Raw genomic sequence first — 19,972 nt, forward strand, 5'->3', positions numbered from 1 at the left:
TTTGACAAAGTTATAGATGTCATAAACACTAACATTAGACTTATCTAAATTATATTATTCATGAAGTGGAAATTACGGATTGCTATGTCTCCTCTTCCACCTGAATTTTGTTTTCAGGTAAGACATAAATCCATCTGCTTTATGTTTCTTAATTGGTCAACACAATTTTGTCTGAACAGTTTGACAGATACATAAAAATATTGCACCACCTTCTCATTTAATCTCAAATCAGATACATACTGTGAAACAACAGACAAAGTAAGATGCTCAGCTGTTACTTCATTTACGGAAAGACCACAAGAGTTTTATTTTAAATGAGTTATAATCTCTCTTATTATTATCAAAAACTTACTCTTTGTTTTTATCGTTTAAGTTGGCACCTTTTCTTATCAATGCCTCCATAACTTGTTTCCTCTTAGGGAAAGGTGAAGCTGCTGTACAATGCTGCGAAAGAGAAAGAAATTGTTAGGCCATACAATTATATAATACATTTCTTCGCAACTATTTTAATTTTAGTCGATATATGTAGGCTTTGTTTTTCTGAATTGAAACATTATTCCTAATTGTCATCTTGGACATTTTTTTCTTTCAACATGAATAGAATGAAGGGCAGATGTTGATTGATTGATTTTTGTTTGCTGAACATCCAATGGCAGGGTTTTTAAATCAACAGTAAGTGGAGTCTGTACTATACATACCAATGCAGTTTCTCCTGTATATGGATGCTTGAAGTTGACAACTTCTAAATATTTCTTCACTCGAGCAAGATCAGCTTGTCTACAACCTTCCAGTAATGAATGTCCTTTGAATTCATCTGGAAATAAGTTTATTAATGTCATATAATAATAGTACTGTAAAATACATATTGTTAATTATTTAGAATAAGTTTCAGTAGGATGTGAATTGCACTTATTTAAGGATAATCCAGAAATATACATGCTAAGGGGCTGAAACATTTTTTTCCATTTAATCCCATCCACAATTGAAATGTTAATGTTATACTTCTAAAGATACAAAAGTAAATGTTATACTTCTAAAGATTTAAAAGAACCATAACTGTAAACTAAATTTAAAGGAGGCGATTTTTCATTCTCAACCCCATAATATTCATAAAACAAAATCTCAGTCATTTAGGAACCAAATCTTATGTATTCATGTATTTTGTGTAAAATATGTGTGGACTACTGTGTTTTTTGTGCTTCCTCATTAGGAACATATGACAAAACTAATTGGTAAATCTTTTTTTTTTATTTATATCTAAAGTTAATTTATTTCCTGAACTTACATTTTAATAATTCTTGAAGTTCTCTGGTAGGAGAAACAGCCAAAGCACTTTTAGAATTGACTTAACTTACATTGTAATCTTTCTTGAAGTTCTCTGGTAGGAGAAACATCTATAGCACTTTTTGAATGACAATTAACTAAGGTAGGATCAGCTCCATGAGCCAGCAGTAACGAGCAAACTTCTACACGTGATTTAGATGCAGCTTCATGTAATGGTGTAAACTGCCATAAGTCCATAGCATTAACACTGGCACCAGCCTGAAATAGGACATTAAGTGAACTGTTTTAAAAAAAAATAGCATTGACATGCGATTGCATAAAATTAATACAAGGTGGATATATTACTTGAATAACTAGTGATGAAAGCTATCTGTAAATATGGTAAATAGATAAACCAACTTACTGTAGAAAAATGAGTTTTCGTGGGATTAAAATTTCGGGGTTTTGTCCCTTTAAGATTTAATGTAAATTCAATTTTGTGGTTTCCTTAAATGTAAGTGGTATTATATGGAGGTTCAATTTTCCTGGGGGCTTTAATTTCATGGATATATTCTTTCCACGAAATAAATGAAATTGAATCCTGTACGAAAATTTATGCTTTAACAGAAATTCTGAAATCTAAGACAGCACTTCAAGGTTCAATCAAGTGTAATGTTTGACATTCAAATCTGCTCTTTTTTACTTCAGTCTATTATAACTTATTAAAAGCCAATTCAGGTCTCTAATACATATTTTTTCTTTTTCTTTTCTTTTGACATTGACGTTAGAGGATATTCCAAAAAAAAAATTTAGACTTAATTCTACTTTCTGAAAACAAACAGTTCTTACCTTAAGCAGCATTTCTGTAACTTCAAAATGACCATAGGAACAGGCATTGTGTAAAGGCACAAGTCCACTAAAACAAATTAGTAAATAAACTTAAAAATGATCTTTATCTAACAATGCTAAATATTTACATATCCATCGCATGTGATCATTGCATTATTTCCTTTATTGGTAACATTTATTGATATATGACAAATCATTTGCTAATGAGCATGATTTTTTTAATCTGCCAAGAATATTTCAATGTTGTTTATCATGATTATAACTGAGTTTCTTTTAAACATTGAAATCTGACCAAAAAAGGGGTTTCTGAAATTTTTAAAGCGCTGTACAGCATGAAGTAAAATTAGAAACTGTTTGACAAATAATGTGACAGGGTTCTGCATCTGATGTCTTTACAATAAATTTGTCTTCAGTACTTGCCAATGTAATAATAAAGGGATTTAGTTGCATATGGCTAGACAAGGTTTTGAAAGATCAATATGACAAACTATATGTTTGATTTTTCCTTTATATTTGTTGTCATTCTTACCCTTTGTCTTTAGCATGTACATCTGCTCCATGTTGGATTAATAACTGTACAATTCTTGTTCTGTTATACCCAGCTGCTAGGTGTAATGGGGTTGACTGAAATTTTTTATGAAAAAGTTCAACTATAAGATCTACAATCCATTTTATTATGTAAATTAGAACAGCTATTTCAAGAAAATTCATTGCTTTGCTTTGATAGTCACATACATGATTGCATACAGTTCTCTAGTTTTCCCTTTTGCTAAATATGAAATGTTTTGGAATGTTTATGTTTTATGTTCAAACTGAAATACATGTATTTTAATGTCAAACTGAATTGACCTTCAGGAAATAGATTAAAAAAATTATCAAAAATTGCTACAGGCTTAAGATATTATCAGTATCTTAAACAGCATTAGATTTACTGTAGATTCAACACTCACTCCAAGGCACAAATTCTTTTTTATACATTTACTTAAAGATTTATAGATTAGGGTAATATCATCCAATAATAAAAAATGCAAAAAGGCACAATAGAGTCAATGTATTGAACTATTGATTTTTTTAAATATTGCCATCCCTATTTGCCTTTTATTTTTCAAATCTTGTGATCTTGTTAACTAATCTTTGTCTAACTATTTCCCATTATTTAGTTGGAATGGCTTTTCAACAGTAATTTGAAGATTAAGGTCTATAACAAACCTTCCTTCCATCACTAGCATGACAATTAACATTCAATGGAGTCAGTAATGACATCAACTTTTCTTCATTTCCACTCCTAGCAGCTTCCAGCAACTCATCTTTTTTGTACTCTCCTGAAAATTAACATTTCCTTTTATTTAACATCAACCATTCAACAGAGTAATAAAGAAACTGACCCATGTTTTAATTTTGAACATCTTCTATTCTTTAAATTATTAAACACCATGTTTTAGACATTTTTACATTAATATTCTTTTAATTTGCTTCAGTAATATAACTAATACAATGTACTATATTTTGGACATTCTCAAACAAAAAATTTGTCTATCGGGTAAGTTTTCTAAAACAAATATTATTTTTGAACAACACAAAATACACTGACATAATACATCTGCACTTGTTCATACATTTTTGTTATTTAAAATTTTGGTGTTTTTTTTTCTATTAAATTTATGTGGTTGTGTCTTCAATCTGTTCCTTATATTTGTGCTCATTTTTCAAATATAAAAATAACAGCAAATGATGTGATAATTCTGAAAAAGTTTAAATATCATGAACATAAAAAGAACAAGACAGATTTATATATATATTTTCAATTAAGATGAATTATTCACTGTCTTTCTTGTATACCATTTCTGACAGAACTTTATGATATAATAAACAGATTTCTTCTATTAAACCAAGATAATGAACGATCATAAGAACCATTAGTTTTGACACCCTTATCAATACTATCAGATAATGGTAGATAAACACCTATGTTTATTTACTTTACTTCCTCAGTGTATTGTTCAAACAACTGTTGTCCAGCAAACATCTCTGATTAGGAAGTTTGATAGACATGGTTAACCTGTAGGAAATCTTGTTGTATACGTCCCACAAACCAATTTTCACTTTCTTGTCCACTTACAATTTTTTCTTATTTTAATTTTAATATATTCTGAAAAATTCTCATAGAACCTCCTGCTATGTACTCCATCAATAAGTATGATGAGAGAGTATTTTAACTCCAAATATGTAAACCGTAAATATTTGTTTCATTCTATTACATTACCTACCTGTTAATACAGCTTTTGCTGAAGGATCCGCCAGGTCCAGTGCTGTTTTGCCATCTGTATTTTTAATGTTGGCATCGGCACAGTGTTGTAACAAAACTAAAGAAGGAGAAGGTTCACAATTTACAGAATTATCTGGATAAATACTAGAAATGTCAGATAAATTAAAGTCATACATGCTATAACCCTGTGTACCAGGCCGCTGTTTCCCTTTCACTTTCATTTTCAATTTTTCACAGATTCAATGGTGAATTACATGTAGGTCACAGAATAATTTTCCATTTAAAATAAGGTCAGTGAATACTAATTACATCCATAAATATATAATCAATATACAAATATCACTTCTTATTCATCCTCACAGAACACACTATAAAAAGATATTCACAATAAAAACAAATTCCATTTTTTGCAAATACTGGAATCTAAGTCATAATACACCTCTCATCTTAAAATTCACTCATAATTTGTCTTGTTCAAAAACTGACCACTGGTCAAACACTGAACACCTTGAAGTGACAAACACCACTCAAAGACATTGGGTGACATGTGTCAGCAGGGCCATAAAACTGATCTGACATGCTTCATTGAACTTGAATTGATTAATTCTTATCACCTTATATAACTCAATTATTAATCAATGATTGCAATAAAAACAACTGGTCTGTGACAAGTGAAATAAATGTTTAACTACTGATTTATCAATAGATGTCTTGCTGTCAGCCCTTTCATTGACTAGCTGTTAGCATATGGGTTTATTTTGGCAATAATTACTATTATTTTACAGTCTTATAAATGACAGTCAACATTACTTTTTTTAATTGTTGTATCATATCACTTTATAATGCTGCTTAAACTGTGATTACTATTTACCATTTTCATACAAATAATTGCCAGATGACAGTTTAAATTATTATATTTATTAGATTGATATATATTATTTGATTAAAACCTCTATTTTACATTTTTTTATCACATGTAGTTGATATAAAATTGTATGTCTTCATCATGTTCATACACTTTTTCAATATTTTATATAAATATTTCGAATAAAAATAAAATTTTATCTAGAATTTGTTGGTGCTAAATTCACCAACCTTTTCTATTGAACAAACAATGATTAACAAAAAACATAAACATGATAAAGGTACAAATCTAATGGAAAATTGAAAAAAAAACCAGTTCAAAATTACATTGGTTTTTTTATACATAATAGATACTTCAAACTTTTTTGGCGATTTTTTTTGTATTGATGACAATTCTATTATTCAATTCAGAAAGTTAGCCAGAGGGAAATCTTGTATGACACAACTGTTGCCACTCACTATGTGTTAATCCAATAAAACATCTTCACAATTCAGACATTATAAATCAATCAATAGTATGGACTGTTGGCCTCCAAACATGCATATATACTTGTACATGTATTTTAATTTTGGATTGTTCCTCACTATTTTTTTTTATGTTTGTTTATAAGAACTTAATAAGCAGATTTAAAATTCACTTTTAAACCTTCCAACTAACTGTACATTGAAGTCAATTTTCGACAAGGAGAGTAATAAGAGAGATTTAAGGAATAATACATGTAGTACTGTTTTTGAAGAGTTGCCACTGTCAAATACAAATTGATGTTGACTAAGATTACACAAGCATTTTTGCCAACAACTTCAACAGTGGAATTGATAGAAAACATCATCCAATCAAATTTGATGTTACATGCTTAATTGTTTATGATAAAAATATCACATAAATAACAAAGAAAACATACATCATTTATCATCAAAAAGCTTCTGCAAAAATAAATCAAAATTTTGATGAGGTTTGACAAATCAGTTGAATCAAATTTTAAAGACGGCAGAAACTACATTATTCAGTGAAATATTGGAAGATTAAAAATACATTTTCGTCATCATGCTCTGGATACTCTTTTGATCATAAGAAGTTTCTGCCCAATTTCTTTATTAAAATGACACAAAGTTTTGACTATGTTATTGATATAAAAATAAATTGCTTTGCCTAGCACAGTCTGATATGACCGCAGAGGTTGAACCCTGAACAACTGGGGCAAATTTGGACAAAATATTTAAGCTTGATACTGCCAGGGTTGTGATCAAATTTTTGACATAGTATAGGTTTCTCACACAAAGTGAATGTCAAGATCTTACAAATCTGTTGCGCAATACTGTACAATTAAAGATTCTTCATAAACACCCTGTATAACCCCGATACAGATGAAACCGGACGTTGACGCGTTCGAATCGAACACACCGTGTCACATTGAGTTCAGACAGTAAGGAATTCATACTTTTAAAAACAATCAAATATCTATTCTTCTGATATTTTGCTCAAATATATTCTTTGCCATAATACTCATCAGTTACTAAAAGGTTTTTTCAAAAATGTGACATTTTTATATACAAACATCAAAAAACGCACGACGATTTCAATGATATAAAGTGCTTGGTATTTTTAAACATTCAAAACTTAATGTTTCTCGTACCTCATAGTTTTTAAAACATACATTTTTGAAAACTTCATAATATAAATTAACAAACTTATAAAGATCGTTTGTTTATGTTGTATCTAGAAACAAAAAAAATACACGTTTTGAGGTGTCTTTGTTTTCATGGTGTGTACGCTTCGTTGTCATTACACCTTTTATACTGTACGCTTCGTTGACACAATATTGCGTTTGTCAATGATTTTCGCATGTATTAAATTATCCTTTGATATGATTATGACCAATATGCATGTTTGAAAATAATAATTTACCACCATTACATGCAGACAGCAACCCATAATGTCCGTTGTAGTGTCGAAAAACTCTTGGAGGAAATTTTTACATGTAAAAAAAAATCCTCATGTATACGAAAGTGTGAATTGGTAGGAAAATACAATAACTCGACAGGTGCAGCTATGGCTAAGCATACAGATACACACGTCCGATTTCTAATTTGATAGCATTTTTGAAAGTGTTTACGATACGACAGTCAATGAACGGTTAGATGGTGGGTTGGGTGCCCGCTAACATGTTTTATCCCGCCATATTATGTATGTTCCTGTCCAAAGCCAGGAGCGTGTAATTCAGTAGTTATATATATTTTTTTGTTCACTATTTTGTGCATAAATTGGGCAGTTAGTTTTTTCGTATGAATTGTACTACATTTTCATTTCGGTGTGTTGTATAGCGGTTCGGGCTTTGTTCATTGTTTAAGGCAGTGTACGGTGATCTATAGTTGTTCATTTTTGTTTCCTTTGTTCTCTTGCAATACCACATCTTCTTTTTGATATAGAAAGCAATCAAAAACAATCAATGGATAATAGGTTAAGTCTTTTGGCCTGAATCTCAGATGCTGGTCCTAGCGGGTCATAAATTACAATAGAGTTACATTAAGGCTAAAGAATATGTGTATACAATTAACATGTTACTGATAGCCAGCAATAGTAATACAGTTACTTTAATGTGAAGATATAAAGACGAAGAGACAATTCTTAATATTAACTGGTTTGCTTTCTTCAATTATGTTTTTGTGGTTGTTTAATTTTTAAGGTTTAAAGATTATGCTTAAATTCCTCGAACATTACAGTCTTTCTACTGTGGTGCAAAAATCTAAATGATTGGTCATTCTGGTTATTATAAGCACCTTTAAGTCTATACCCTCCCATAATCATTTCATTTAAATTTTGATTTATTTCGCAGAAGACCACAGGGACCATATTTATATTCCCCAGTTACCCTTGGCGTCATCGGTAAATTATGAGTTGAGAAAAGCATCAATCATCAATCTAACCTAAAACATTTGCTGTGTTTCTTCTTTCATGTTGGTACTGATCAATTTATGGACCCTGATTGCTGTTGGCTTAACGTTCACTTGCAAATATGTCATGCATGTTCAGGATAAACACAAAGTAGAAACACAAACTACATGTAAGTCCTGGAATGAGGCCTTTCGGAATTACGTCAGGGACGTTTGAACTGCCACTGGATAAAATGATGTACATTGAATAAGGACACAAATGTTGCCTTTCAACAGGCTATTTATCAACCTCTCTTAGAGTTTTTGCAGGGGTTCGTACAGTGTAGTTAGCGTTGTACTCTCCATTTTCACGAGACATTGGATTTTATATTCCCATTCGGACTGGACGTGACTGTGTACTTTTACATCCCACACAACTAAACGGGTGGCCAACTTCGGTCAGTTTTTACTTCGGCCAGTTTTTACTTCGGTCAGAAAAAGACCAAAGTGATCATTTCTAATAGTTTATTTCCCAGTCACCCTTCACCAAATTCTTTCATAAATATAAAAAAAATGGCCACAATATAGAACGTTTTGCTGTACCTGTTAAATCAAAACATCACTTAACATTATTACAATATATGCACACTTATGAGAACTCATAATACTGTACATCCTCTCGATACTGTTTATATTTGGCATTGCACAAGTTCATACGTTTTATTACGTCTTTACCTAAAAGCGTAGGATATACTGATTAACAATTTAGATACATGATTTACTTCTTAGTTGTAATTCGCTTTGAAATAACTATCAGTTACTACAATTATGTATATGATTTTTGTGCATTGTACCGACATTTTGAGTTTAGCTAATTATAACTGAACTTTTTTATCATGTTGTGCTGTTACACCAGTGTGCTAGGTTAAGGAGAGGGTTGGGGGCAAACATGTTTAATCCCGACGCACTTTTTTTTTCCGGTCCAACGTCAGGATCCTGCAGTACATTGTTTATATAGATCTGTCATTTTTTTCCTTTTTTAATACACAATTCATATGTTATAAATAAATAACCGTTAGTTTTATCGTTTTAATTTTTCATATTTCTTTTTTTATATCAGGGACTTTTTTAGCCGACTGTTTGTATAGGTTTTCCTCATTGTTAAATATTGTTCATTTGACTATAATAATTGCTTTATACACCCACTTCATTTAAACTTTGGTGGAAAGTTGTCTCACTGGCCATCACACCACATCTACAAAGCTGAGGGGTCAAAGCTTTATATGTAAAACTAGAGGCTCTAAAGAGCCTGTGTCGCTCACCTTGGTCTATGTGCATATTAAACAAAGGACACAAATGGATTCATGACAAAATTGTATTTTGGTGATGGTGATGTGTTTGAAGTTCTTACTTTACTGAACGATTTTGCTTCTTACAATTATATCTATCATGAACTTTGCCCATTAGTAACAGAGAACTATATTTGGTAAAAATTTACATAAATTTACCAAATTAATGAAAATTGTTAAAAATTGACTATAAAGGGCAATAACTCCTTAAGGGGTCAATTGACCATTTAGGTCATGTTGACTTATTTGTAGATCTTACTTTGCTGAACATTATTGCTGTTTACAGTTTATCGCTATCTATAATAGTATTCAAGATAACCAAAAACGGCAAAATTTCTTTAAAAATTACCAATTGGAGGTCAGCAACCCAACAACCAGTTGTCCAATTCATCTGAAAAATTCAGGGCAGATAGATATTGACTTGATTAACAATTTAACTTCTTGTCAGATTTGCTCTAGATGCTTTGGTTTCATAGTTATAAGCAAAAAACTGCATTTTACCCCTATGTTCTATTTTTAGCCGTGGCGGCCATCTTGGTTGAATGGCCAGGTCATCGGACACATTTTTCAAACTAGATACCCCAAAGATGATTGTGGCCTAGTAGTTTCAGTGGAGATTTTGTAAAAGATTACTTAGATTTATGAAAAATGGTTAAAGATTGACTATAAAGGGCAATAACTCCTAAAGGGGTCAACTGACCATTTTGGTCATGTTGACTTATTTGTAGATCTTACTTTGCTGAACATTATTGCTGTTTACAATTTATCTCTATCTATAATAATATTCAAGATAATAAACAAAAACAGCAAAATTTCCTCAAAATTACCAATTCAGGGGCAGCAACCCAACAACCGATTAACCGATTCATCTCAAAATTTCAGGGCAGATAGTTCTTGACCCGATAAACATTTTTATCCCATGTCAGATTTCCTCAAAATGCTTTGGTTTTTGAGTTATAAGCCAAAAACTGCATTTTACCCCTATGTTCTATTTTTAGCGGTGGCGGCCATCTTGGTTGGTTGACCAGGTCACGCCACACATTTTTTAAACTAGATACCCCAAAGATGATTGTGGCCAAGTTTGGATTAATTTGGCCAAGTAGTTTCAGAGGAGAAGATTTTTGTAAAAGATTACTCTAATTTACGAAAAATGGTTAAAAATTGACTATAAAGGGCAATAACTCCTAAACGGGTCAACTGACCATTTTGGTCATGTTGACTTATTTGTAGATCTTACATTGCTGAACATTATTGCTGTTTACAGTTTATCTCTATCTATAATAATATTCAAAATAATAACCAACCAGATGCTCCGCAGGGCGTAGCTTTATACGACCGCAGAGGTTGAACCCTGAACGGTTGGGGCAAGTATGGACACAACATTCAAGCTGGATTCCGCTCTAAATTTGGATTGTGATTAAATAGTTGACACAGCATAGGTTTCTGACACAGAATGAATGTATTCAAATGAACTTAAAATTTTTGTTTTCTCTTAGAGCAATTCACTATGCTGTTGAATATTAATCCTCTCAAAAAAATGTTTGAAGAAATTTTCTTTTTATTTATAAAATTTCAAATGAGAAAAATTTAACCCAATTTTTTATTCACATCCCCCTTTCCCTTATTCCAAAACTAATTTCAATTAAAATATTCTAATGGAGTTTGCAACAATTACTACTCATTTAAATACATGATGTAAAAAAACTGCTTGTTATCACTGAATGGTAAAGATTATTTAAATTTATCAGTTGGTAGTAAAAAGTGAATATACATTGTATATTGTATATAACAAAGATTTAAGTTGATTCTGGACAAAGAAAGATAACTCCAATTAAAAAAAATTCTTGCAGATATTTCTTGTTACTATACTGGACAAAGAAAGATAACTCTTAATTAAAAAAAAAATTGCTATTTCACAATATTGTGAAATAAGATATTTCTTGCCATTGCACAATACTGTGCAATTGAAAAGACTTGCTATTGCACAATACTTAATATAATAATTTTAGATCCTGATTTGAACCAACTTGAAAACTGGGCCCATAATCAAAAATCTAAGTACATGTCTAGAGTCAGCATATCAAAGAGGCCCAAGAATTTAATTTTTGTTAAAATCAAACTTAGTTTAATTTTGGACCCTTTGCACTTTAATTTAGACCAATTTTAAAACTGGACCAAAAATTAAGAATCTACATACACAGTTAGATTTGGCATATCAAAGAACCCCAATTATTCAATTTTTGATGAAATCAAACAATGTTTAATTTTGGACCCTGATTTGGGCCAACTTGAAAACTGGGCCAATAATAAAAAATCTAAGTACATTTTTAGATTCAGCATATCAAAGAACCCCAAGGTTTCAATTTTTGTTAAAATCAAACTAAGTTTAATTTTGGACCCTTTGGACCTTAATGTAGACCAATTTGAAAACGGGACCAAAAATTAAGAACCTACATACACAGTTAGATTCGGCATATTAAAGAACCCCAATTATTCAATTTTGATGAAATCAAACAAAGTTTAATTTTGGACCCTTTGGGCCCCTTTTTCCTTAACTGTTGGGACCAAAACTTCCAAAATCAATACCAACCTTCCTTTTATAGTCATAAACCTTGTGTTTAAATTTCATAGATTTCTATTTACTAATACTAACGCTATGGTGCGAAAACCAAGAAAAATGCTTATTTGGGTCCCTTTTTGGCCCCTAATTCCTAAACTGTTTGGACCGAAACTCCAAAAATCAATACCAACCTTCCTTTTGTGGTCATAAACATTGTGTTTAAATTTCATTGATTTCTATTTACTTTAACTAAAGTTATTGTGCGAAAACCAAGATTAATGCTTATTTGGGCCCTTTTTTGGCCCCTAATTCCTAAACTATTGAAAATAAAACTCCCAAAATCAATCCCAACCTTTATTTTGTGGTTATAAACCTTGTGTCAAAATTTCATAGATTTCTATTAACTTAAACTAAAGTTATAGTGCGAAAACCAAGAAAATGCTTATTTGGGCCCTTTTTGGCCCCTAATTCCTAAAATGTTGGGACCAAAACTCCCAAAATCAATACCAGCCTTCCTTTTATGGTCATAAACCTTGTGTTAAAATTTCATAGATTTCTATTCACTTTTACTAAAGTTAGAGTGCGAAAACTAAAAGTATTCGGACGACGACGACGACGACGACGCCAACGTGATAGCAATATACGACGAAAATTTTTTCAAAATTTGCGGTCGTATAAAAACAGCAAAATTTCCTCAAAATTACCAATTCAGGGGCAGCAACCCAACAACCGATTGACCGATTCATCTGAAAATTTTAGGGCAGATAGATCTTGACCTGATAAACATTTTTATCCCATGTCAGATTTCCTCAAAATGCTTTGGTTTTTGAGTTATAAGCCAAAAACTGCATTTTACCCCTTTGTTCAATTTTTAGCCGTGGCGGCCATCTTGGTTGGTTGACCAGGTCACGCCACACATTTTTTAAACTAGATACCCCAAAGATGATTGTGGCCAAGTAGTTTCAGAGGAGAAGATTTTTGTAAAAGATTACTTTAATTAACGAAAAATGGTTAAAAATTGACTATAAAGGGCAATAACTCCTAAACGGGTCAACTGACCATTTTGGTCATGTTGACTTATTTGTAGATCTTACTTTGCTGAACATTATTGCTGTTTACAGTTTATCTCTAACTATAATAATATTCAAGATAATAACCAAAAACAGCAAAATTTCTTCAAAATTACCAATTCAGGGGCAGCAACCCAACAACCGATTGACCGATTCATCTGAAAATTTCAGGGCAGATAGATCTTGACCTGATAAACATTTTTACCCAATGTCAGATTTGCTCTAAATGCTTTGGTTTTTGAGTTTTAAGCCAAAAACTGCATTTACCCCTATGTTCTATTTTTAGCCGTGGCGGCCATCTTGGTTGGTTGACCGGGTCACGCCACACATTTTTTAAACTAGATACCCCAATGATGATTGTGGCCAAGTTTGGTTTGATTTGGCCCAGTAGTTTCAGAGGAGAAGATTTTTGTAAAAGTTAACGACGACGGACGACGACGGACGACGACGACGACGACGGACGCCGGACGCCGGACGCCAAGTGATGAGAAAAGCTCACTTGGCCCTTCGGCCAAATAATTAAAAAAACTCAAGTAGTTGGAATGCCATCTATGGCATTCGGCAAATTAAGTTCAACGGCTCCTACATGTATGTCTGCTTTCGTCTATGCGAATTTGGACCAACATCGGCATTTGGAAGAGCCTCAAATTGTGAAAAGGAAGTCATTAAAGTTTTAATGACTGTACTATACTTTTTGAAACTTCCTCTGGAATATATTAATCAACTGTTCATTTCATCTGGAATAACATTGAAAGTCTCAATTTTCAATAGAAACATTCCAAGCAGATGTACGCTGGTTAAATATTTCAATTTTGGCTTTGTATGACATATTTTAAGTTCAACTTCTTTGACTAAGTTAACAGATACACATTTACAATAAAATACAGAAAAAGGGTCGTCGACACCATCTCGAAAACCTTGACAAGAAAGTGATTTGTGAGGGTTTTTGTCAACGAACTGTACAGTGATTATATCAAAACGCACAACGAACGCGACACATTTGGTGGAACGAACAATACAGTAAGAGAAAAATTATTTTGTATGATATTCCGTTTATTTTAAGTTCTAGGGCACATTTGAAGGCACATAGTAATTCAATGTATAGTTATTTGGTATTGGTTAAGGTATTAATACGCAAAGGTGTGTGCACAAAAATATATTCAGCATTGTTTATATCATAAACCGTATGAAATTGCACCCGGTCTGTGCGTTTTGCATCTATCAGTTTTATCAAACGTTTTATTCTATATTTAAAACTTACAACAACTGTATAATTGAATAAATAAACTAACATGCACATTGACATATTTATATATACTCAAATAAGTTCCATAGAGGCATTCGAAATTGTTGTCATCCCAAATGTTGTCCTGATTATCGCTTCGAACGCGTCAACGTCCGGATTCATTTGTATCGGCGTTATACGGGGTGATAAAAGTTTTCAAAAATTTGAAATTTGATTTGATTTTTTTTTTTAATCCCTTTAAACTTTTTGAATCCCTTCTTTGAACTATTACTCCCACACTCAATCCCAACCTGTCCTTTGATTAGGAACCTTGAAGTACAATTTCAGAGTGATCCATACTTTTAAACACAAGTAATTGTATGGAAACTAGAAAAACGCTTGTTTTTGGCCCCTAATTCCTGCACGAATTGGGCATTTACCCTGAAACTCAATCCCAGCCTTCCTTTTGTGATACTGAACCTTTTGGTACAATGTCAGAGTGATCCATACACTTAAACAATAGTTATTGGCCAGAAACTACAAAAATGCTTGTTTTAAACATTAACTCCTAAACTGTTGGCACCATAACCCCCAAAATTAATCAAAACCTTTGACTGTGGTATAAAACATTGTGGTATAATTTTAGAGCAGTTGAAGTTATAATCCTGAAAGTAGAAAAATGCTTGCTTTGGGCCCCTTTTGGGCATGTAATTCTTAAACGGTTGGAACCATCATCCCCAAAATCCATCCCAACCTTCATAGAGATCCATTCACTAAAATTAATGTCTGGAAACCAAATGTCTTGGTGTCAATGTATATTTGTTCCGCTTAACAGAAGTTTTAATGGAAACTTTGTTATAAACATTGTCGTAATATCTTTTCCTGTTGGAACAAATGTTCTATACCATTTATTTCGTTACGAACATATACTGTAATATTTATTCCTGTGGAAATAATATTCCAAAATATTTTTCCCTTTTGGAACTTATTTTATGAAGGAACTTCTATTCCATGAAATTCAGATGATGCAGATGACCACGACATCATACCATTATACAATCCCAAAAATTTGTTTGCGGTTGTATAAAAACGTAACGAACTTTTACAAAACAATACATTTACAAAACATTTAGTTTGATACCATACAATTGACAGTTAAGTTTAGTCACTTAATCTGCAAAAACATGCATGCCATTGAACCGTTAAAGAAAGAATTACAAGACTGATGTGCTCTTTTAATTTTACCATAATTCATGCAAACATATTGGTTTTTTGACATAATTAAAGCTGAGATCCTGCTAAATGCTAAAAAATCCAAACTGGACCTATATTTAGTAGTTATCAATATGGTCCATGATAACGTGCTTAAACTACATGAATTTAGCCCAAATTTTAATTCCTAGACTAAGGTTTCAATTCAAAAAGGGTTAGGGGAAAAACTTGAAAGTGAGAAAAGAGCTAGCTGCTAAAATAAAGCCAAAAGGAAAAGTTTTGACCGGCACAAATATATGATGATCAAAAAGAATGTGTCCCAAGTACATGGATGCCACACTAGCATTATTATTTTCTATGTTCAGTGGACGGGAAATTAGGGGTCAGAACTCTAATTTGAAATTAAAAATATCATATAATAGGGAAAAGGTGTACTGTACTAAGTTTCAAATTGATAGAACTTCTACTTCACCAAAAACTTTAACCTGAAGCGGGACAGATGGATGAACGGACCGGACCCACAGACAAGAAAACATAATGCCCTCCTACTATCATAGGTAGGGCATAAAAATACCCGAAATAACAACTTACCTATACAAACATCAATTTTCCCTTTGATAGCAGCTTCATGAAGAGGTGTGTAATTCCAATTGTCTCTTGCATTAGCATCTCCGCCACTTCTGAGCAATAGCTGAACAACCTCAGCATGTCCAAAGGAGCAGGCATTATGAAGGGGAATCAATCCACCATCATCTTTAGCATGGACACTAGCACCACATTCAAGAAGATGCTCTACTACATCTTTTCTACCAAATCCTGTAACATAGAAATGTGATATTTATGACTACTTAAAATCATTCTAAAATGATTATTTAACATTGCATGTGACTGTTAAATATAGATTCTCCCACTGCATCCAGTGTGATACAATACAATATTTATCCTCTAGAGAGAGTTTAAATTTTCAAAAATAGCCAGGCTTGCCATGCCTTTTAAATATTTGAACTTTAGCTGTCAAGTGAATAAATATTATTACAGGAGATTTAATGGGTGGAATCAGTTTCTGAAACGATTTTTAAACAATATGAAAGCAATTTTATTCCTTCTTTGCAAGAAATCTACAAAAAATGTGTTCTTTCTATGTGACCTCATTAGACATGGTCACTTTTTTTCATGCTGTCACAACAGGAAATTCAAAGGAATGGAACAGAATTTGACATCATCTTCCTGCTACATACATTGTAGTATTGATTAATTGATTGTTGTTTGCTAAATGTCTAGTGGCAAATATTTCATGCATGTTCAGGATGAGAACAAATTATCAAAAAAAACAATAGTTATGTCTTGTCATAATTGAGGCCTTTCATGATGATGGTCAGGGAAATTTAGACTGCCACTAGAAAAATGAGGGTATATTGAATAGGGAAAAAAATTTTGTCTTGTGACAGGCCACCTACGGAACCCTCAAAGAATTGTTGCAAGGATTTTTAACGTGCAAAGAGCATGGTACTCTCTTTAAATGAGGCATCAGATTTAAGGTCCCCATTCTGACCTGACATGACTGCCAACTTGATACATCCAACACAGCCAAACAAACGCCCCAATTCAGCAAGCGTTTTACTGCCTTGATGGGATAAAGACCAAGTGACCATATTTTGTTTCGCCATCGGACATCCTTGGGCTTGGTGTCCTACGGTAACATTTACCCTTTCCAGAGCACCTGAGATCACCCCTAGTTTTTGGTGGGGTTCGTGTTGTTTATTCTTCAGTTTTCTATATTGTGCCATGTGTACTATTGTTTGTTTGTTTGTCTTTTTCATTTTTAACCATGGCGTTGTCAGTTTATTTTAGATTAATGGGTTTGATTGTCCCTTTGGTATCTTTCGTCCCTCATTTAGACATTAAAGCAAATAAAAATAAAATGGTCTTTCAAGGCCGCACAAGTATTTGGACTAGCCTTTGATATGTTGATACATGTACAGTATGATATCTATGATGATGATATGAGAACAAAAATTCTAATTTCTAAATATTTCTAAATATTTCTAAAAATAAAATTTATTTAGGTTGGTTTTTAATACCTTATACCTTTATACCTTTATACCTTTATCTTCGGGTCGTTAAATAAGCCAAAGGCTTCTACTGACCCCTCATCTTGGATTGTCGTATATGCATTTCTCTTCTCATAATTAATATATATATATATATAATATATATTAAACTTATAGTAAAAAAACACTTATTTGGGTGTGCGCAGCTGAACACTTAATTAACACGAACATATGAATTTATAAGGGTTCCAGTTTTCGCCATTTAGTGCAGACTTAAAATTATTTAGAGTCTTTGCCGTCACTGTTAAATCAGACAGGTTATTCCACTGATCCACTACTCTAATTGAAAAAGTATTTAGTCTATGTGTGGTCTTACACTGTTTTTTAAACAGTTTTAATGAGTGACCTCTAGTATTATTAGATGGTGCTAAAGTAAATAGCTTCATCCAGTCGATGTCATCTATACCATGCAACGATTTGTAGACTTGTATCATGTCATTCCTATCCCTACGATATTCCAAAGTTGGCAAACCCAATGAACGTAGCCTGTCTTCATAATTAAGATGACAAATATTTTTCACCAGTTTTGTGGCCCTCCTTTGTACAGATTCCAGTTTACGGATGTCTTTTTTAAGATACGGTGACCAGACGCATGTCGCATATTCAAGCAGCGGACGCACTATTGATTTATAAATAGTAAGAAACATATCTTGATCCATGTAATCAAAAGAATGATGAATAAGAGACAACACTCTCTGCGCTTTGTTATAAATATCACTTATATGTTTTTCAAATTTCAAATTAGACTCGAAAGTTACTCCAAGATCCTTTTCTTCATTCACTGTAGATAATGCAATAAAATTTCCAGATTCATCCAACATGGTATAACGATATTTCAGGTCATTGTCAGGATTAATATGCAATACTTTACATTTAGCAGCATTAAATTTTAATTTCCACATATCTGACCATTCACATAATCTGTCCAAATTTTCCTGTAACTTACTTTGCTCATAATCTGACGAGACTTTAGAATAAACTTTACAATCATCAGCAAAAATTTTCACTATGCCCTCTACTACATCAGGAAGATCATTTATAAATGTTAAGAAAAGAACTGGTCCTAAAACACTTCCCTGAGGTACACCACTCACAACGTCTGACCATGTTGATGTTGTGTTATTTATACGAACACATTGCTTACGCCCAGATAGAAAACTTTTTATCCAATTTAAAATGCATCCCTTTATTCCAAGTTTTTCAAGTTTCAAAAATAAACGCTGATGCGGTACAGTATCAAACGCCTTGGAAAAGTCAAGGAAAATCGAGTCCAGTGGAAAACCACTATCAATTAATTCTGACCACTCATCCAGAACCTCTAGGAGTTGAGTAACACATGATCTACCAGGACGGAAGCCATATTGACTACTAGTAAAAAGATTGTTTGTAAGAATAAACTTCATAATATTGTCTCTAATAATGGATTCACATATCTTACATACCACTGATGTTAAGCTTACAGGTCTATAATTACCAGGTTTTAGTTTTTTCCCTTTCTTAAATATCGGTGATACTATGGCATTTTTCCAATCGTCTGGAACTTTCCCCTCTTTGATAGACTTATTAAAAATTAGAAACAATGGATAACAAATTGCATGTCTAACTTCATATAAAACTTTCGGATGGAGACCATCAGGTCCTGCAGATTTATCTGTCTTTAATTTATTAAGTTTCTTTATCACATCTTCCTGACAAATATTAATATCATTTAAATAATTGTTCGACACTGAATTAGTATCATAATCTTTCAAGTCCTCCGTTTGAGTAAAAACACTAGTAAAAAACTGATTTAAAACTTCAACTTTGTCAGCAGTACTGGATGCTAAAGTACCATCCGGTTTCTCAAGCGTACCTATTCCTGATTTAATATTTTTAGTTTTCTACCAATTCATAAATACAAAGCCAAAGGCTGTTTTACTTACTTCAGTATCAAATTTATGTCTTATAAGTAAATGGGGTTTGAAACGGGAACAGTGTTTGTAGGTGGGGCGATTTCCAAAATTCAAATATAATATATCGAAACAAAACAAACCTGCAGCGAAATGGAGAGGAGACGACTTCCGCCCTGCTGTATCTTTCGAGTTCACATTGTGACAATTTACTAGCTTCTTCACTTTGTTCAAATCTCCATTTCTGCAAGCTTCGAAAAGTTCTCTTCCTGGATCATTATGGGACGGAGAACCTCCTATTTCACTCTGAAGAAGCGAGCGACGGGTTGTCGCCATCTCCAATTTTCATAATTCTCGCAAGCTATCGCCTGATGCGAGACAAATTGAGTAAAGGAGAGATTTAATTTATTTTTAAAATTCCGTATTTTTCACAAATTCAAGAT

General features: G+C 32.5%; 1 protein-coding gene across 2 annotated transcripts in view; it reads right to left on the reverse strand.

The window, feature by feature from the left end:
* The window catches only part of LOC134715961 (poly [ADP-ribose] polymerase tankyrase-1-like), a 35,939-nt gene extending 16,030 nt beyond the window's left edge, over positions 1-19,909 (reverse strand). For both annotated transcript variants that reach the window (XM_063578559.1, XM_063578558.1), the window contains exons 1-9: positions 19,673-19,909; positions 16,121-16,345; positions 4,380-4,475; positions 3,322-3,434; positions 2,642-2,736; positions 2,113-2,179; positions 1,356-1,542; positions 699-814; positions 353-444 (exon numbers count right to left, since the gene is read on the reverse strand). In XM_063578559.1, coding sequence (XP_063434629.1) covers positions 353-444; positions 699-814; positions 1,356-1,542; positions 2,113-2,179; positions 2,642-2,736; positions 3,322-3,434; positions 4,380-4,475; positions 16,121-16,345; positions 19,673-19,865 — 1,184 coding nt within the window. In that variant the 5' untranslated portion in view covers positions 19,866-19,909. The remainder of the gene's footprint in view (positions 1-352; positions 445-698; positions 815-1,355; positions 1,543-2,112; positions 2,180-2,641; positions 2,737-3,321; positions 3,435-4,379; positions 4,476-16,120; positions 16,346-19,672) is intronic.
* Positions 19,910-19,972: the final 63 nt, after the last annotated feature.

This window comes from Mytilus trossulus, chromosome 4 (assembly GCF_036588685.1).
Source record: "Mytilus trossulus isolate FHL-02 chromosome 4, PNRI_Mtr1.1.1.hap1, whole genome shotgun sequence".
In the NCBI taxonomy this organism is placed as follows: domain Eukaryota; kingdom Metazoa; phylum Mollusca; class Bivalvia; order Mytilida; family Mytilidae; genus Mytilus; species Mytilus trossulus.